General features: G+C 35.2%; 3 protein-coding genes across 8 annotated transcripts; 2 read left to right on the top strand and 1 right to left on the bottom strand.

Annotated features, from left to right (window-relative positions):
- The first annotated feature begins 81 nt into the window (after positions 1–81).
- LOC116771575 (uncharacterized) lies at positions 82–2,715 on the top strand. 2 transcript variants are annotated; one of them, XM_032663463.2, is made up of 4 exons: positions 82–255; positions 390–520; positions 635–2,379; positions 2,453–2,715. In XM_032663463.2, the coding sequence occupies exons 1-4, from the start codon at positions 185–187 to the stop codon at positions 2,591–2,593; spliced, it is 2,088 nt and encodes a 695-aa protein (XP_032519354.2). In that variant the 5' UTR covers positions 82–184; the 3' UTR covers positions 2,594–2,715. The 2 variants fall into 2 exon arrangements, with proteins under 2 accessions (XP_032519354.2, XP_032519353.2); XM_032663462.2 differs by having other exon boundaries at positions 390–2,379.
- A 158-nt stretch (positions 2,716–2,873) lies between these two features.
- On the top strand, positions 2,874–10,610 carry LOC116771173 (myeloid leukemia factor). 5 transcript variants are annotated; one of them, XM_032662940.2, is made up of 9 exons: positions 2,874–3,115; positions 3,460–3,626; positions 3,910–3,998; positions 5,036–5,138; positions 6,764–6,884; positions 7,698–7,826; positions 8,176–8,235; positions 9,025–9,056; positions 9,755–10,610. In XM_032662940.2, the coding sequence occupies exons 1-8, from the start codon at positions 3,063–3,065 to the stop codon at positions 9,053–9,055; spliced, it is 753 nt and encodes a 250-aa protein (XP_032518831.1). In that variant the 5' UTR covers positions 2,874–3,062; the 3' UTR covers position 9,056; positions 9,755–10,610. The 5 variants fall into 5 exon arrangements, with proteins under 5 accessions (XP_032518831.1, XP_032518830.1, XP_032518828.1 ...); XM_032662939.2 differs by having other exon boundaries at positions 9,025–9,071; XM_032662937.2 differs by lacking the exon at positions 9,025–9,056 and having other exon boundaries at positions 2,875–3,115.
- Positions 10,611–15,054: 4,444 nt separating this feature from the next.
- Positions 15,055–21,000, bottom strand: LOC116771505 (uncharacterized). The gene is made up of 5 exons (XM_061523276.1): positions 20,886–21,000; positions 16,758–17,489; positions 16,455–16,656; positions 16,034–16,193; positions 15,055–15,415 (listed from the first exon to the last, which is right to left on the bottom strand). The coding sequence occupies exons 2-5, from the start codon at positions 17,140–17,142 to the stop codon at positions 15,248–15,250; spliced, it is 915 nt and encodes a 304-aa protein (XP_061379260.1). The 5' UTR covers positions 17,143–17,489; positions 20,886–21,000; the 3' UTR covers positions 15,055–15,247.
- Between the last annotated feature and the right edge of the window lie 796 nt (positions 21,001–21,796).

Below are 21,796 nucleotides of genomic sequence, written 5' to 3'. Positions count from 1 at the left end.
AAATATTGTTATTAAATGTTACTTATAAAAAATTATATTGGCCAGTTTTACATTTGTTTTTTAAGAACCAAAATTTAACTGGCATTTTATTTCGACACAAATCAGTAATGGTTATTGCTTAGGAATTGGTATTGTGCTATTTTTTTATTTAGGCCCTTTAAACTAAATTCTATCAAAAGGAGATATGGCTTTAGATAGACAAAGAATTTTGACTGAACTTGGTAGTGTAGTAAATCAACTTCAGAGCGCGGATTGGTAAAAATATTTTTACGCTTTTTTATATTCATTTATTTATTATCTGTAATATTTGGCTATTTTAATATAAATATTGATTTCGTGAAAAGCGTGAAAAAGTGTGAGAGAGTAAAACGTTAATTTAATTTTTCTAGCGGTTGTATGGGGAAATTATTTAACGATCCAGGACAAAATGGCTATAACCCCATGGGAAATCCTCTTCCGACATGTGGTGGCTGCAGACGTGGTTGTTGTCACGGTCACGGGGGCAACGTGTGGAACTCGGGTAGGCCGTGCTCTGATTCCTATGCAATGAACGGTCATCAAAACATGCAACGCCCTTGCATGGGACATTGCAATCCTACCAAACTATATTCTGATACATACAACTACTTGACAGAAAATCTCATGCAACCCACAATAAAAGAGGTGTACAATGACTTGAGTACCATAACACCAAATAATACCATCATGAATAGTCCTATGGGCAATCAGATGGTATCTCAGGATGCCTACGCTGCTCAAAATGCCTCGAATCTTCCAAATAATTATAATAACATGAATAGTATGCAGAATAACATGGGTGATGTACCTACTAATGAAATACAAGGGAAAGGAATGGGTCAGATGGAAGCGATGGGTGGTATGGGACCACAAATTATGGGTATGATTGGAAGCAACCAGGTGTCAAAACCTAATACCATGCCTAATCAAGTAGGAAATTTAAAAGAACCAATGTTAATAGATGCACCTCAATCCCCTCATGGAGTTGTTGGTGTGACCCCACTATCAGCGCCCATGAGAAATAATGAGGGAATTTATAACAACAATAATGTCGTTCAAAATGTCGGTTATCAAAATCCAAATCAATATAACAATATGGCAGTTCCAAATATGACCAACGCTACCAACAATCCTCAGAATATGCAAGGCTATCAAAATATACCAAATACGAACGCTAACCCTGCTGCGCAGCAAATGTCTACACCTCCTCAGCACAATTTCGGTAGGCATGCACCGGGTATCGCTAAATTCAATGAAATGTTCCCTGGTGTTATGAAGGGAATAGGTGGAGACTTAAATTTTGACCCCATGGCTATGGCCATACAAATGAACCCAGCGAACCAACATCAAAGTGCTATGGATGCCATGCAAAAAATGATGACTGGTAATAGGGGCGGTTTGAACAATATGCTTAATAGAGTACCTAATTTAACGCCGGAACGTCCTGGCATGGGACAAGCTCTTCATAATAGTAATTTGCCTCAGACTCAACCAAACGTGCCCGTTCCTCAAGGTCAGAATGTTAATCCTGATCAGAACAATATTCCTGCTGCGGAAAACCAAGGCTCCAGAGTTCCCGCCGACACGAATCAACAAGTTTATGCTGCAGTGAATCAACAAGTACCACAACAACAAATACAAAATCCACAACAGCAAGAATATAACGGACAACAACAGATCATGAACCCCAACTCGGGTAACCCAGCAGCACCCCCGCCTGGTACACTGTACGAAGGTGGTGATCAGCAAAACGCTCAAGCTCAGCCTGCCGATTCAACTGCAGTGCCTGAAGTTTCAAATACACAACAATTTATAAAAGAGCCCATATTCCCCGCAGATACTTCTAAATATTATGTACCTAGAAGACAACGATATGAGCAAACCGCTTATAATACTCTCGGACAACCGGTACAAATGCTACCAGCTCAGATGTATCACACTCCCGAACCAGCTCTACCACAAACTTTATCGCCACAACCTTATACGAAGATGAATGCTGCCAGATATTCCAATGTCAAGTCTACAGTCAGCAAAACTTCATTAATAGGAGCTAAACCGTTAGGTAGAAGTACGAGTAGGAATCAATTACAACATATATACAATCAATATAAAGGATCTCAATCATACACTCAGAATAATGGAAAAGTCCCTGATAACGGAGTCTCTTATTCCGATGGTAAAATAAATGTCCCTCGTACAAATGCACCAACAGCGCAACAGGTACCTGTTGAAAAAATAGGCGGAGACACGATAGCCAATAATCAATTTCAAGATCAGAGAACCACTAAAGTTGAACAAGTGATTGGACAGTTAGGCGATGTGCCAGCTACAAATAAACCAAACGGAGATTTAGTAGAAAAGGTTATATAGTTATCCAAAATTACATACATATACAAAAAAAATCTAAATCAACTAATACTTAATTCGTTTTCAGGATCCTCAAGTTATCAAAAAGACCCGTAATGGTTTACAAGATCAAGTGTTTACAGCATATCCGACATCGGCCGCGTGGTCTTTTCATGGCGACGGCGTCCCTAGATATACTGCAGCCTATCGTAACCGTTATAGGTTCTAAAAAATATAGCATTTTAGTTTGTCTTTCTATCTAAAGTCATGTGAAGTGTTGTAAATTATGGTGAACGCGTCTACGTTATGTTTGTAATATGAAATAACTTGATTAAAAAAAGTTAACTACAATGATATACTATTTATTTAAAAAAAAATGGATGTACCATATAAAGTTACATTTCATATTTTATCATAGTGTTTATAAAAGTTCACTACATTTTTAAATAATAATAATATATGATATATAGTCTGTGGCACGAATAACATCTGCCTTATAATATACTCTGTATTTTTTACAAAGTCTCCAATATTCGCGAATGTGATGTGGGTTTAGACGACTTTCTGCTAAAGATTTAGATTTCTTGTTCATAAATTGTTTTAGGTGTGAATCGTGCTTTAGGTCGTAGTTACCATATCTTCCTGTTGTATTTGCGACCAAAATCTCTTACAATTAATTAAGAACCGTCTTAAAAACAATGTCTCTATTTGGAGCGTTGATGGCCGACGTGGAGGATGATCCGTTTTTTGGGTAAATTGATCAATATATTACAGTTAATTTATATTTTATGACTACTTCTACGTATCTTAATTATTGTCCACCATTTTTTTCACATATCTAATAGTTTCCTAGCCGCAATACAGTACTAACGGTTGAACATGTCAAGACACAATTTCAAAATGACAGGTATTTCGAGAAAAATCCCACTCCCGATCAATAACAAAAATTTAATAAGATAATTTTGATCTTCTTCATAATCTACGTTAAATAAAGCGACTTTTAAGAACAAGAAATTTAGAGAAGATGAATTCTACGATCGCAAAATTTGTTTGGAAAACCCAATAAAAGAAAGTTTATATGTGAATTTCTCCCAGATCCCATATGCGCCACATGCGTCAGATGAACAATATGATGAACTCGTTATTCTCCGATCCTTTCGGGATGCTGGGCGAGGGTCCGCTGGCCATCATGGGAGCTCGTCGCGGTAACGCGTTAATGCCATTCATGCCACAGATGCCTTCACTGAACAGACTATTCACAGGTATTAGCAAATTTAATACAAATAATTTAAAAATTTGCTTTGATAATAATCAAATAGATATATTTTGTTTACCAAAAAAAAATTTTGTTCCCTCATATTGTCCATTGAATATGTCCTTTCAACAACCATTATAATATAGGTCACAATATATGTTTATCAACACTGAAAGTGATTTTAACCGCAACAACTGATAATTCACTATCACTTCATTTGTATATATGTCCATCATTTAAAATAGTATAATGAAGTATATATGAGTTATTTTATGTGTAATTAATATTAGCAGATTTGTCTGACGGTCATATGTCGAGCGGCAGTTCCTTCTCAAGCAGCACAGTGGTCATGTCCAGCGGACTGAACGGCAACCCTCAGGTAAACAAACCTTCATCATTTTGGCTTGGACCAAAACACTATTTACAGTTAATGTCAATAGATTTGTTTATATTTTATGTGAGTAACGAAAATGTTTGTATAGTTATGAACATGATTTATTGATCACAGTAGGAATGATAGAAACACTGACTTATCATCAGGAACGATATGCTATCAATACTGGATCTGTTTACAGAAGCACAGCATTGAACACAAAAAATCTTCATAAAATGTACTTCTTTTAAAATACCTAATGTATAAGTGTTACCATATTCCCTTATCAAAAATAGTCTCAGGAACTTGGAACTTATGGTATTAATGTTTTTCATATAAAAACAGTACATGGTACGGAACAGGGTTCCCTTAATACGATCATGGCAACTGTGACACAGACGTCATTGCATTTGCTGAATTTGAAGAATTTCCATACGCACTCGGTGAACACAATCAAATATACACAAGAATATTTTGCTTGTGTCTTCAAATACCTTACAAATTGGTCGCTAACCAAATTAAATTGGTCTCTAACCTGAACACAGCTAAATCACATCTCACATGAGGGATGTAATGAAACACTCGGTATAATTTTAATAATTATTATAATTACTTATTGATTTTTATGAGATTATGAAGTATCTTTAGTAGAACACTTAATATTGATCATATTTAATTCTTCAAAGAAGACAATTTTTCCCCTGAACATAATAACCAAAATGGACTTGTCAATCCTATACGACTTATATATACATATATAAGTGTGTGTGTGTAAATCCTTTCAGCCAATTCACACAACATTTGGCTAAGTAAATTAATAAAGTTTGATTATTATGACGGTCGCTGTCCTGTGACGGGATTTTACAACCAAATGTCGTTTTTTTATATATGTTTTCATTAATACGCAATTTTATATTAATGATGAAACTTTAACTAAGTATTAAATAAAAAATGTGTTCATATGTATATCAATTCTCCAACAGGATACAGTCATAGTGTAAGTATTATTATACACGTGTCTCATTAAACTTTGTATTTTCAAGGTATTCAGTTCTACGAGCAGCACCAAAATAGGACCCAACGGTGTCAAGGAAACCCGGAAGACACTCCAGGACTCTCGCACCGGTGTGAAGAAGATGTCTATCGGTAATCATAACACATTACACGCTCACAAATTTATTAATATAATTTTTTTTCTTTTTCATGATTATAAGTAATATTATTTGTGATCAAGATTTCATCAACACCCGTATAGGGAATATGAATTTGAGACACAGAATGTTACATGCATTTTATATGACACAGTAATTCACAATTTAAATTAATAAATAAATTTCCAAACATCACTTCATTATGTTTAAAAGATTTGTATTTAATAAGACTTTTTTTATTGGTGTCATGTTAATTGATTTTACAAATAAGACGTTCCTTCAAATTTTTTACGTCAATGGTATTAAAAAAATTTAAGTCTATTAAAAAAAAACGCTGGCTATATCTCGTCGATATTTACACATATATCTATATGAAATTGAATTATTTTATACAGTAACCGAATTTAGGAGCGATCTTAAGCTATGATCAGATTGAGACGGATGTTCTATTTAGGATGTGACGTCATTATTGTAGACACGTGCTCCGACAACGTGCTCGCTAAACAAACAATGATACGGTTAAAAAAGTTCCGCTAACAGAAACCATGCTCGAAACATGAACCTTATTGTTCAATTTATTCAGCCACGTTCCATTTTTGAAACTTTTGTTCCAGTGAAGTTCCATTTTTGAAATTATTTGGAGTCGTTTTAATTGTTATAGAAGGGGATTCTTTAAAATGTTGATTCAATAAAATATATATCTAAACAAAAAAACCCTAACATAGACCAAAATGTAGGAATTCTGAAATGGGTAAATTATAAGCGTAGTGTTTATTATATTGTGGAATACAAAAAAAATATGATCGAAAAGTTTGGTATACTAAATGGAATACTCGTGTAAAAAATAATTTGGCGTTTTTACGTATATAATTTTTATGTTATCGTATATGCCATTGAGCTTGCGTTCACTTTCGGAATATTAGATTTTATCAACTAAATACTAATGATGAACCGATATAAAGATGGAACATAGATCGGGGCAGGGCAGTGACTGATTCAAAATATGTGTACATTATTGTATAATCAATTAGGTAGAGAGATAAAGAATTACAAGAATTGACATGTTCCGTGACACAAACAGTCTGCTATTCAGTTTGCACTCGCAGATAGGGATGGATAAAACATTCACATCTAGTCTGCCCGTGATCATGGTTGCTAAAAAGTAACCGAAACGTCGGGATTATGTAGTTTAAAATAATAAAAATTAGCGTAGTATATCCGAAAAGGTATTAGTTTTTTTTAAACGACTCGCGAAAGCCTTAGATCTCATTAGATAGAGATGGAATTAATCTTAAGATATATCCGAAGACATGTCTGTTAGGGTAAACAATAATATTAATATTTATATAATGACCAAACTCAGATAACTATGTACTTACATAATACCAGTTGCCTTTCCAGTGTGACCTCGGCCTATTCACAGAGTTATTTGACCTATACACGATAAATTGCAAAATTAAAGTGAAGATGACTATACTATTTGTCACTCAAAAGTAGTGAAGAGGAATTAAAAACAAAATTAAATGTGTCATACCTACACTATTCTTTCTAAATTCTCTAAGAGTAACCAGTTGTTAAATTTCTCCAGGTGTTAATCTGTTCTTTGGTTCTAATTTCCAGGTCATCACATCGGTCAGCGGGCGCACGTTGTTGAGAGGGAACAGAACGTGTACTCTGGTGATGCTGAGGAGAGACAGGAGTTCATAAACCTGGAGGAGGACGAGGCTGAGGAGTTTGACAGGTCACAGATTAGAATAATGTACCACAGAGTATAAATGTTAACAAAAACATTCCGTATTACATGGATTTAAAAAAAGTAGGCTATATAGAAAGAAATATGAATCAATACGAGAGAAATTCTTATCTGTCACTACCAGAATATGGCATTACAGTGCCATTTTTTACAAAGAAATAACTTATAATAGGATAAGTTACAAACAATATGATAAGGTTGTATAGCACGTTATATTCTATGTATTTTTAATTAGCATATCCTACGGAATGATACACAGCTTACATTTAATCATACAATTAACGTCATGCTGTGAAATTTACAAAAACAAATAAATTCAAAAACAAACGAGCTATTAGAATCGAAATAATATTTACGTGGTCAGCACGATAGGACACTATTATTGAAATTTAGTCTGATTGTTTGTTCAACCTAATCTCTATTACGGCTGGACCGATTTTGACGGGAATCTCACTTGTGGGTAGGTAATGTCAAAGTTTCGCCTAATTTTGAACAGACCTATGTTTGTTACGCTATTACATCTTTAGTTAAGGGCCGATTTCCAAATGATATATTGATCAAATGGGAATTTTCTTGAGGCACTGCTTTGTTATGAAGTCAGTAACTGGTGAAGGGATTTTCGAGATACCGAATGAAGCCTTCTAATGATAACGTATCGCAAACGGGGTTTTATATGCGGAAATTTTATATATCGGAAAATATGTCGGATTATAGGCTGTGATCCCGGGCGAAATACCGGGTTTGCAATGTACTAGAATAAATTATGTTTTTAAATTTATAACTATTATTTTTGTTTTGCAGGGAGTTCCAGGAACGAGCTGGAATGATGCGTAACCGGAACCATCGAGCTCTGACCCAAGCTCCTCACGGACACACCCAGCCCCGCCTGGCACTGCCGCCCGCACCCTCACACACACACCCACACGCCAAGTGAGTAGTACACACATAACGACTGTACAAAAAATATTACACCATTGAATATTTCAGTTGTTATGTACTTGGAATATTGTACCAAGCATGAAGTTATTATAGCACATACATATTTGTTATTATACATATTATTAGATAAGAATTTATGTATATATCGCTTATAAAATTTTTTTTTTTCCACACAAATATAGCATGTTCGTATTAGTTGAGCTTGATATACAATTTTTTTTGCAACAAATTGGCCGGATGGAAGAGTTGTATTGAAAAGAAAAAAAAAGATTTAAAATTTGAATTTGGAACATCTGGCCGGTAGTGCTTGAGTAGTTAGTTTAGTGTGTGCGCGTTGCAGCCGGCGACCGCACGCGCGCCGCCCTCTCCGCGCCGGCGCCAGTCCGCTCGCTCTGCCCTCGTGAGTACACGGCTTTGTATCATTAGCATTTAAATGGGTAGCGGGTGCGAAATATCATCAACATACTGGCATTTGGATAAATTATATCACACAACATTTAGTTTATTTCAGTTCAAATGTACCAAGAAACATTTTATTAACTATCTAAGGATAACTAACTCTCTAAATAATACAGGACAATATGAATTAACTTTTATTAAATTAATTTTTAACCTTGTTTTAAATATATACAACTGTTTTAGAACCTCGGATCAAATTCAGAATATACATAATTTCGTTAAGAATTGAAGGAAAACAATATATTTTCAATGATTTATAAAGTTATATTAAAATATAATACAAATACATATTAAAATATTATTTACTAATGTTCCTGTATAAGGCTTATTATTGTTATGGCTTACTGCCGTTTTCTTAATTTGAAATGTTTTATTGTTATATAATTTTTAGAGTCTATAGTAGTATATGAAGCTTAGCTTCCTGCTCTAGCATCTGGCTGGTGTTATATATATATATATAGTTATAATTATTATTAATATATGTATATAAATCATTTTGTATCAGTTAATGTATGTAGTTAGCAGGGGGATATATATTTGTGAGCTAGTATGCATGGCTAGTAAATGTTTAAAATAAATTTGGGATACATTTATTATATGAGTTTTTGTGTGTTACCAAATAAAAAAATAAGCATTGAATAATTTGCAATTTATCTAAACTTTGTGTTTTGATCTGAGTCAGTTTAATAAACGATGGAAAAACGTAAATTATAACTGAATTAATTTTCAGTTCCAGATATTGGAGGAGGCGATACCACTAACGTTTCGTAACATTGTGTAAAATATAACCTTATGTATTAATAGAATCGAATATTCATATCTTATAGTCTTCTGTCTGGCATGACTTCCTCTGTACACGAACGATACTCTCAAGGGAATGCATTTGATATCTTGACTGGTTTTGGTATTTCAATCATATATACATGTGGAATGACCTTGCTATCCTTGTTACTCTTTTTGCAACATTTATAACTACAAATATCATTACATAACGAAATGTTTCCAAATAGTAAAAAAAATAAAAATACATCAAAACTTTTTAACACCTCATTCTCAGCTCACAGTTACTAAATCTTCTTGATCTTCATCTTCTGATCTTCATACTTGTATCTTATATATGTTGTTTTATTTTTTAAACAGTGTAAATATATTACATTAACACGAACATGTCACAATGAATTCGCGAACATTTCTAAATGTCTTCCTGCGAAACAACTTGCCGACAAAAACCGAGATTACTTTTCTTTTATGCTTCTTAAATTTTAAATTCGGTTTTTAGTCATGAATGTGAATTGAATGCTATCGGAAATTTTATTACAAGCGTACTCCACTTTGATACTTTAAGATCCAACTATGGCGGCAATCTAGAAACGTCACTGTCAAAACTGACATGTTCCCGCCGATTCATTGTGACATTAGGATTTTTATTTACGTAATTAATAATGTTATAAAATTTACAGTTCGAGCGTCCGTGAAGTGTACAGCGGCTCTCACCCCCGCAGACACAAACACCACAGACACAGGCACGAGACCGACAACTAAAGACGTCCTAGACCATAGACAAGACGGTGTTAGAATATGGAACGTTCATTATATATCGTCTATAACATTGATGGGATTATTTTATATTGTGTATTATTTGATTTCTCTCAAAATTGCTAGCGCTCTTTTATATCGTGATGCATATAACACGTTTAGTTTGTAATTATTTAAACTGTTACCTGCAGTCCGTGTGCTTACGATATTATATTATGATTGTCAGAAACATATTTATGTCCAAAATATTTATGTTATCGAGACTTGAGTCTAAAGAAACTGCAGCTCACGACATCGCTTTATCTACCGACTCGTCGAGAGATAGTGTTTGACGATCGCCTCATGCCTCGGACGACGCCGATCTGCTCTAGATATATGACAGTATCTCATTAGTTTAAGTTAGTTTTTACAATAGATAAGTCTCTCGTAGATAAGAAGAAAAAACTACTGAGATTTATAATAAAACAACGCTATTTAGTGCAGAACAGAACTAACGTTTTTATTTAAAGTAGTTTTGACGTTAACTAAACCATCACAGATGGCAGCACAAGTTCACAGATAACATTTTAGATATTACTTTTCTACACCCCCACTATATCTAACAATGTTATATTGATAAAAATCAGTATAATGAACAATTATTAACTTTAACATATGTGCTGAACCCCCAACTTATCCAATAAATAATAATGCTTATTAGAGCACAAGCTCTTTGTAAGTAAGTCAGCTGGCATCTCAGCTGATGGTAAATATTTAACATTCACAATATTATTATTTACACATTCTCTAGAAAAATGATAACGTATGTCAATGTGTTTGCTTCTCTTATGAAAGATTGGATTTTGAGTTAACTTTAATGCACTCTGGTTATCATTATATAATTCAATAGTGTACTTCTTATTAGTTATTTCAAACTGTAAATTTCTTAAATAAAGAGATTCCTTACATGCTTCAGTTAAAGCCATGTACTCGGCTTCACTGCTTGATAAAGCCACGGTCTTCTGTTTCTTTGTCTCCCAAGAAATTACACAACCTGACAAAGTGAAACAGAAACCCGTGTAGGATCTTCTATCAATAGTGTTCCCACCCCAATCAGCATCTACAAATCCTTCAATGACAGAGTTCCCATCTGCAGAAAATTTTAAACCATAATGTTTGGTCAATTTTAAATATCGCAATATGCGTTTTACATATGAACAATGCTGTTTGGTATAGGAATTATTAAATTGACTTAAAAAGCTAACTGCAAATGCAATGTCTGGCCTTGTAAGAACCGCTAAATACATTAAAGAACCTATCATTTGTTGATAAGGAAACAATAACTTATCTACATTATTCTCATCTTTAGATGCATGTAACTTAGTCTCCATTGGAGTTTGAACAGTTTTACATTGACTCATTTTGAATTTAAGTAACAGCTGATCAATATAATCTTCCTGACTTATTGATATTGTTTTCTCACATTTATTTACTTTTACATTTACTCCAAGACATTTCTTGATTTCACCTAAATCTTTAATTTTAAAATTGTCAGATAAAACATCTTTTAAGTGCTTAGTAGCTATAATATCATTTGAAAAAATGAAGAAATCGTCGACATACAGAGTAACAATAGTTTTTAACTTATCCTGTGTTTTCAAAAACATACAAGGTTCTATCTTAGATTTAACAAAGCCAATTTTTAAAAGACATTCCTCTACTCTCTTGTACCATACTCTTGAAGACTGTTTTAAACCATACATAGATTTCTTTAATTTAAGAACTTGACCTTTCTCTACTTTCTCAGAAAAACCTTCAGGTATTTGTATATAAATGTCTTCTTCAAGAATTCCATACAAGAAAGCAGTTGTCACATCAAGATGTGTTATATCAAGATTAAGTTGAACAGACAGAGCAAATAAAAGCCGCAATGTGGTATGCCTCACTACAGGTGAGAAAGTGTCAGTATAGTCCACACCTTGAACTTGTGAAAAACCTTTCGCCACTAAACGCGCACGAAACCGAATGTTATTATCACAATCATATTTTTTACGTAACACCCACTTGCACTTTACAACTCTAACATCTTGAGGAGGATTGCTAATCTCCCATGCATCATTCTCTTTGAAACTTTGTAACTCTTCAGCCATAGCTATTTTCCACTGTTCTTTTTCAGGTCCGGCTAAGGCATCCTGAAGAGACAATCCTGTCACATCATCATATGTGCTCTCACCAGCACAAAAATTTGAACATTTGAACCTGTCTGGTTGCTTCCTCTCTCGTGTAGGTCTTTGAGGTCTAATCTGCGGGATATCTTCAGCTTCAGAATCACTAGGTTTATATGTCTCATCAACCACATCCAGAAATGTGTCCTCTGAGCTATCTGTGTGGTCAGATTCCGAGTTTGGTTCATCTATATTAACTTCTTCTTCCCCCACTGAATCAAAACTCTGAGAGGAAACTTCCATCTGACATTCAGATTTTGATTCCTGCTCTATTATAACCACATCTCTACTAGTCAATATTTTCTTTGTTTCTGGGTTATACAGCCTGTATCCCTTTATGTTTTCTGGATATCCAAGGAGAATGCATTTTTCTGACTTCTTGTCCCATTTCTTGCGCTTCTCTTTAGCTACATGGACCATTGCAGTACTACCGAAGATTCTGATATGGCTTATGTCGGGCTGACAGCCAGTCCATATCTCATACGGTGTCTTATTACCCAATGCTGCAGCCACGCTTCGATTCTGTAGATATACTGCCGTGTTAGTAGCCTCACCCCAGAATTCTTTCCCTAGGTTGGCATCAAAGAGTAAGCATCTTGCCTTTTCAACAATAGTACGATTGAATCGCTCACATAATCCATTTTGCTGCGGTGTGTATAGATTACTTTTTTGGTGTATTATGCCAGCACCTTTTAAATGATTGTCAAACTCTTTATTACAGTATTCTAATCCATTATCACTCCTTAATACTTTGATTGTCTTCTTAGTTTGATTTTCCACCTGGGCTTTGAATTCTTTGAAACACCTCAAAGCCTCATTCTTGTGTTTTAGAAAATAAACAAACACCATTCGACTACAATCATCGACAAACAACAAGAAGTATTTGGATCCTCCTATGGATATATTTTCCATAGGCCCACAGATATCTGTATGGACTATATCTAATAGGTCACTGCTTCTCTGATTGATACTCTTGAAAGGTAACCGACACTGTTTGCCTTCGCAACATGTATCACATGAAGATTTACCAATATCCACTTTTTCATCAAAAGACATACCCTGTACTGCAGTCTTCATCTGATTCAGGTAGTCTTTATTAATGTGTCCTAATCTGCGATGCCATGTAACACCTGATACAACTGATGCAGCCAAATGTTCCTGGTTTTGTAAGTTTACTTTGTACACTCCATTTTCTAGTAATGCTGTTGCTACTAACTTATTATTTTTGTTATATACCGAGCAACTACTATCAGAAAAAGATACCTTGTTTCCTTTGCTTATGAGTTGGCTGACTGATAGCAAGTTAGTCGCCAGACTTGGAACACAATAAACGTCTTCAACCATAATTTCGTAATCAATATCACCAGTTGTAGTTATAATTTTCACATCGCCAGAACACAAAACTGACAACTTTTCACTGTTCGCAACGATAATTTCCTGTTTCTGATCATACGACGCATTCATAACCAAACTTTCATTTGCCGTAAGGTGTACACTGGCTCCAGAGTCAATATACCATGCATTTTTACTGAAATTCCCGCTCAGGAACACAGCACTAAACGCATTAGACTGCATTCGGGGTTTTTCCTTGAAGTTCGACGCGTTATTTTCGTTATTAGTACATTGATTTCTATAATGGCCTTTTTGTTTACATCTGTAACATGTCACGTTTGACTTTGACGTATCGGCAGTGCTACCAACATTGACATTTTTTCTTGACGCCATTTTATTTTTCTTGTACTTAGAATTCGAACGAGCTGCGAACGCGCCGCCAACTTCATCACGTTCCTCTATGGTTGACTCCATGTCTAACAATTTCGATTTGATAGAATCAGCCGTTATGCTAATGCCTGAATGCTCAATTGCCATGATCATCGGTGAAAATCGATCCGGCAATCCTGCTAATAACAATGAGCCTGTCCACTGGTCATTTATTTCAAAACCCGTGCCACTTAATTTTTGAGCCGTGTCAATAATTTGAGTCACGTAGGACGTCATTGAACTGCAGTTTTCCAATCTTATCGAAATTAGATTCCGTAACAGATTTATCCTTCTTGAAAAACCGTTGTCATCGAATAACTGTTGTAGTTTATCCCAGAGTTCTTTCGTTGTTCTTACACTTTTCACATGTACAAACAAAGACGGGTCGATTGTCATAATCAATTTTGCTCGAGTTTTCTCGTCGTCTGCAGCTCCTACTACAGCTCCTTCTGGCTTTACACAATGTTTCATGCCTTCAAGGATTAGGAAATTCTCTGCCGCGAAGCTCCACTCGCTGTAATTTTCCCGCCCGCGTAATTTGGGTACATTTACCAAGTAGTTTGCCGCCATCGTAATTCTGAATAAAATACTTTTATTTCACGAATGTCCAGCCAATCTACACAACACAGTGTAAACGCGTGTCGAAACAGTCTTTTTAACACTCGTACCGTGACGAAATACTTGTTAAAACACTACTTTTCATTAATTTTCTGGGCCCATAACCTATAATAAAACAACGCTATTTAGTGCAGAACAGAACTAACGTTTTTATTTAAAGTAGTTTTGACGTTAACTAAACCATCACAGATGGCAGCACAAGTTCACAGATAACATTTTAGATATTACTTTTCTACAAGATTCATGAAGTACAGCAGCTGACAGACGCTGAATATATATTTCCCCAGTCGCTTTCTAATTTGTATGTCGTTTCATTAATGTTAAGATGTAATTAGTTTTATATTAAATATGTTTATTCCATAACGAGGCACAAACTAAGGGTGCTGGATAATATCGCCCATTCCTCAATTAAATTATTATTTTCTATACAATAAATAGTTTTCATTTTAACTTGTATCGTATGTAGATTATAAAGTGTCGGTGTTGCCAGTTCAGGCGGCTCTGACTCCCGGTGTATTCGATTATTTTTAGATTAATCTTGATGTTAGAATAAGCTGACTATAAGACGTGTGACCTAAATAAATAGTGAAGTGAAATGTCGTTTTATTTACGCATCATGAAGGACAAATAAAAAAAATCGGGAATATTAAACAAATTTTTAATAATCGTTACATAAAATGTACAAGATATTCAAAAATATCTGTGACACAATATAAATTATGTAAATTCAAAGACCCAATTCCCAAAATATAAGTAAAAAAAAACATATTAGAAATCAAGAAATAAACTATACGTATATAGTAAAGGCCAAGTTATCGCCGTCGTTTGCTCGCGTCATAACGACAGTCTGCATATCTCGTCGTTGATTTCCAGCACTTGATCGATGAACGATTGATTGGACAAAACCCTGGCTATTTTGATGATAATCTTGAGGAGTTCCCGCTTCTTGTACCTCATCCTGACGCTGCATTTCTCGATGTCTTCTAACATAGATTGTGTTATCTGTGGACAAACGTTCATCCAAAATTAATACAGCAGAACGCTAACTGTAACGAAACCGATGTTCAGGTGTATTATACATTCAGACTTAAATTACAGTGATTTCAAAGGGAAATTGGCTGTGCTATGAATAATAAGAGATGTCTCGGGAATGTAATGGCCGCTATTCAGTTTAACCGCGGACATGTCATTTAGATTAGGTTCATACTAAATCAACAATTTGGTTATTATCTGTCAAGTCAGCTGTCAAATTTAGTTGTTGTACATCATTAATAATTTACGCCATAGAATTTTAAATGTGAAAAAAAAAGCCATCTTACTTGCATTTAACAATAATAAAGAAATAGAGGAAGTTGTCTATTGATATCAGATTAATGTTGTATTATTTTAATTTATTATCGATTGTGTCATGTTAGAGTCACGAATAAAACTTTTATCAGGGAAATTATTTCTTATCTAGCGATCAGCTCGTTGACACCAAGATACTGAACGTATTAAAAATAATTTCAAGGTAAAATATGAAATAGCGTATAAAACATATGTTATATAACATTACTTAAAAATTAAATGAGATGAAGGGTTTGTTTTTTATTGTGTAACGAGGGATGCATGTTAACTAACTCTATTGGGTTCCGTGAAGGCGCTAAATTTGTACTTCGTTTTCCGTCTCTCGCCGCCGTCAGCCAGGAACAGGGTGAAGGTGGCGTCCTTGAACCGCGCACCGACCGGGAAGTAAAGACCCGCGGTCAGCTCGCCCTTGGAGTCACGAGACAGAAGACTCCTGGAGTGAGGGGGATGTGGAGTGTTAGAGGATACCAAGACAATATTACGTTAATACACGAACGGAGAAAATGAAATAGATAAATAAAACGTTTCAAAATATTGGAAAAACAGCGAATTACTTAATGGACCTGGACAAAACGCCTTTGAGTATATATTAGTTGTTTTCTGCTGAAAATCGTGATTAATGAGCTAAATGTATATTTGGCATAATCATGTCGGTCGTGTCAGAACCTCGTCACTATAAAACTGTGGCCATTACCGGAAATTATAAACGAGGTTCCGTTTCTCTGTGACATCGATACTGTCGAGGAAGGGCTGGGCCACGAACACCAGGGACGTCTGCAGCTTGACCTCTGACCCCCGCGTGACCCGCTCGTGCCACTCCACGTAGTTGGTGTTGTGAGGACTGTAGCTGTACTCGTACTCCTTGAGGCATGGCTCCTCGGACTGTATGAACCAGCCTGTGGTTGAAGGTTTAAATGAAAATTATGATTCTTATGACCATATTTCAAAAATAATTGTTGTTATATTGTAAGCCACTATAACATTAGGAAGAACGTACCAGTATGTGGGTAGGCCCGATCGCTCATGACAGTGACTATCCTGGCCACGTGATACCCCGGGTCGGCCAGGATGACCCCGGGCCGTCCGTCTATAAACACGTGAGCGCCCACCATGACGTGCTCCTTCTCCGCCTGCAGCACGGACTCCGGGGTCTCCCCCGACCCAACGTAATCCAACACGTCCACCACGGCCTCCTCGCACGAGAACAAGCCCGTCGCGTCCGCGAATCCCGGGAACTCCTTATCCAGCGCTCTCCACTTTTGTATCAGCTCGAATCCCAGGCCTACACACGTGAACCGGCCGCGGATCAGCTGGGGCGAGTACTCCAGGAACATGTCGTACAGGGTCCTCTCGGACTCGGTCTTCTCGTACGCGTCGTGCATGGCCAGGAAGTTGCTGACGGAGTCATAGTTGTTGGCGACCAGTAGGCTCCTGAGGATGGCCTCGGTCTTGGTAACGAGTGCCTCGTGTGTGTGACTCGTCAGGTGTACGGGGGGTTGAGGATGCGCCCACCTGGGGCGGGGCAAAGGGCCGGTCAGGTGCTGGACCTCCGAGAGGTCCTCCTCCGAAGCGAGTCAACTCGGCCACTCGGCGCCCCAGCGACCCACCGGCGGGGAGGCCGGCTCCTCGGACACACTCGACAGGAACACATCCTTAAACCGAAACTCAGAAACGCCCTTCGAGAGCGTCTCACAGTTCCCTGCCACCAATAGTAATACTGTTTCACGCTCTGAAATACCAAACGAAACGTAGCGATGTAATGCAAATATTGTTCTCTCAATATTGTAAATGTGGAAATTTGTGAGAATGTAAAGATATATGTAACTAATTATAATAATGCTTTAGTATTATTTAAACATTAGAATAAGATTTATTTATTCCAGAGCTCCGCATGGTTGCCGCAGGATCAAGGCATAAAAGGTGTTTTGTGTTTGAAGTCATGTTATGTATGTCACATATCTATTTTTTAATATATTTTATACCTTTATCTGATCCCAATACCGAAGTCTAGATGGACGAAGTCGCGGGTCAAAACTAACTATAATTTTTTTTAAAACGGACCTAAATCTTTAAGAATAAACTTTTGTTACTGTTTGTTATCTCTTCGTATACCTACTACATGTGTGTAGTTATAAACTAAACGCTCTATTTAAGTGCTAAGCCCTCATAAACCATGCAAAACTTTCTTCTTCCATTCAAGCAACAAACTCATTCCGAGTGTGTCCCTCCTACGTGGAATTTTGATATTATAAAATGTATAATGGCAACACTGGAGCTAGGTTTTCCTTTTGTTAAATAAATGGATAGTACTCTTAATTGCAATAACAAATCAGTGTAACTAATACACAGTTTAAAAATTATTTTATTTATGAATACATTTTTATACAATGCTTTGAAAAAAATATTATAGTAATTTAAATTTGCATGAAAGAAATATTCTTCTAAAAAAATACCGCCAATAAAATTAGATATTTTATTAGTTATAAGTAATTTATTACTTCTTAAGCATTCACATACTTTAATATACTTAACGTATACTTCGCAACGTATTTATTTATTCAATTGAAAACTTTATAAGTACATAAGTTATGTTTTCACAGCGCGCTGAAGGTACATTTGTAAACAGGTCACGTGATCCGCGTAGCTTCAAACGTCATTTCAAAGGTTAGCCGCGTCGCGTAGGCGTTTTGAAATCGAACACTTGGATACTTTTTTTTATCTAACCTGACATCTATTTATATATACATAGAAATATTTGCAATAATTATCTTTCGGGCAACCAACAATGCCACCATTTAACTTTATCAACGAAATTTAAATCCGGATAATGTAATTAATAAAAATAACACTGTGTTTACATCAATTTATCATAGACAATGATGACGAAAAGAGGTCGTGACAGTTATACAAAAAAAAAAAATGTTTGCAACCATAAATATTTATTACCATCTGTACACAAAAATCTAATGATATACTTATTATTCTACATACTCCGCCCGCCGGTAGATATGTTTATACCGTATTGAATGACATACGACCAGACAATCAACGTTAACCCATCAGCTGTTCTGTGACCATACAACAAGGTTTGCAAAGCGAGTGTCGTTTTTCATTCACAAATCTTCGTCAATAGCATCGAAGGCGCGATGACAGATGAATGTAAAACGGGTAACGCTTCGTGTGTAGTGACGGTTGTCACTTCTGGTAAGAATAAAGATCGTATTCCAACGCTATATGAACTCTGTGGCATCTACATTAAACGGCGCGAAAGATTCCGAGTACTGGTCAGAATTATACTGTTTTTGTTTTCCACCTTAACTAAAGTTTCCCCGACATCACTAACACTGTTAGGCACGATGTGTTTCATTATAAAATGTTATTAAAACGGCAACACGCTTCCAGGAAGACGAATTCTCATAATCTTACGCAAGTTTTTCTTTACATTAACCAGCTTTATTTATTATACAAATATTACGGAACGTTATATATATGTATACTCGTATATATTAATGGAAGACCATGGTGTCCTAGCACGAACGATTTCCGTTTAGAAGGGTGCCCTGTCCACTCACATTGTAAAGCAACATAAATTGAGGCAATAAACTGTTATCACTATTGATATCTTATTAACTGGAACATATTGTATAATATTTTTGCGATAAAATTTAATTGCTGTAAAATATTTAGAATTGATAAATTGTTTATGAAATATTTATTTTATTGGTGAAATCTGATACAAGCTCAAAGACCTCGTTCTGTAACGTCCTTTCCTGACGCTATTGGTTCGTTTAGTCGGAATTCTGATTCACAAACTTACTCATCAAGAATTAGGGCAACGACCAACAGTTCAATTCATCACGATCTTTTGTTTTCACCAGGATTTCACGGAGTCATTACGCGTCCTACGTGATACATGTGTAGATAAAAATGTCATCTCGAGATAAAAGATAAGATGATTTAAATTTAATTTTAAACACAAGAAAAATTAACGCGAAGCACAATAAATTTGCATGCATAATTTAATAGATGTATTAGAAAATATATTTAATTTATTTATTCCTATAGTTTTTTTTATAGTATGGCCTTAATCGCGCCAAGATTTATTCCTACAATACATCTGACTATGACTATTGACATTACATTAGACGTCACGTATGAATATTTTAAACATTTGAATTGGAGGTCATAAGTAACGCAGACCTCTCCCACTAACCCTTGTAACATACAACCTACTTAACATTGTCCTTACTTTCTATTTCACGGAAGCCTTCACTTGTTTTGTAACGCACTTGCCAAAAATATTAAGTGTATGATGTGTTGCAAGGACGTCTTTATGTCTTACAACTAAATTCATTAACGTATTCGTTTTTTAATCATATAGATAAAAATATATTAGGTACATTTTAAAATTATATATATATGTATCTGTAATTCTAAGTCTTTTTCCTTCGCACGTGTTAAGATTGTGATACGGACATTGTTTTAATATCTTGAGATAATTCGTAGAAACTTATCACTTACTCAAAAACGTGGAACGATTTGCGTTACATTATAAAAAAATATAATCAATATTTCATAATTTTAAACATCTAAAATATATTCTGAAAATAAAGTCAAAGAAATATTATATTTTATAGAACAAACGATCTTAGACGTAATTCTGTTCCTACACCGCTGCCTTTTTGTCACATATGTTGACATTAAGTTATTTGATAACCCTAATTGGTAGTACAAAATGCTTTTAAAATAAAATTGAACACATTTTTTACGATAACAATTATAATTTTCTAAATAAAACTGATATTTTTTACCTTGTCGTACTCAAACTCGCGATCCACGTATTACAATTCGTAATATCGTTCAACGTCATTCAATCTCACAACACAAAAATACCTAACATTTACGTGAAACTATAAATAAAACAACAATTGAAATGTCCATTCACACCCTAGACTACAAGCACGGCACGGGGCTTTGTTTATATTTAAGAAATATTCGGCAGTCAATAGGGAAGTACACGCGCACAATTTCAGTTACTATGACAACTAAATATTTATTAAAGTGAAACCGATCTCCGTTTTCAGTGAAAATTTATTCATAAAATAGGTTTTAAAACATAACTCACCCATACAACGGCTACAAGCCAAAATAAAAAGGAAAAAACAAAGTCGCTGCCCCGAGGCGAGCTCTATGCGGCAAAGTTTGCTGCACGACGTCTATACAGAAACTGATCGTAGTGAGTTCACGTCCCGCGTTATTATACAGCCGATAACGATTATAGTGATGTGCTTCCTTCATATTCACAATATTTTCACGATTATTCATTAAAGATAGTTCATGTATTGACAATTTTTTGCATTTGCGATCATAAATAGTGATAACATCATTTTTATTGTAGCGCAAAATAAAGCTTTGTTTGATCGGTGATATTTAAAGTAAGCAACAGGTTCAATGTACGGTAAGTGGTAGTAACAAAGCTGGCTGTCAACGTGGCGACCCACTGCGCATGCTCCGTCCCGCTCAGCTGACTCTCCTTCTCTCTCTATCCGTGTAATGAAACTTGTAAGAAGCTTAAAGAATGTAAACATCTTTCACAATTGAAACAGTTTCTTTTACTAAGTATCAGATAGTTGAGCTTTTGTCTCAAAAAAATTATTATTACATAGATGTTGCAAGTTTTTTTTTTATTAGCCATTATTCGCAATTTTTTCCGCATTTCATTACTCCTCGGTTAATTAAAACATTGGGCATAGAATATATCCGCACGGTAAATGGTGCCCAATAAATATCGATAAAAAATGCATTAAATTGTACATGTTTTACGCTACACAAATATATTACAGAAATATTGTAACTTCTATGAATAATGTTCTAGGAATAATGTTCTTTTAAATTTTTCTACAGATAAAAGTACAAATTGTTTTGTATATTACTATTATTATTTCATAATTATTTTTATTCTGATCGAAACTTAATTACATGTTCACGTATAACAAAAAAAAAAAGGTTAATTAAATTGAATCACACTCCTTCAGG

This window comes from Danaus plexippus, chromosome 17, assembly GCF_018135715.1.
Source record: "Danaus plexippus chromosome 17, MEX_DaPlex, whole genome shotgun sequence".
Lineage (NCBI taxonomy): Eukaryota > Metazoa > Arthropoda > Insecta > Lepidoptera > Nymphalidae > Danaus > Danaus plexippus.
Note: the sequence above shows the minus strand (reverse complement) of the source record. Positions and strands in the feature narration are given on the sequence as shown.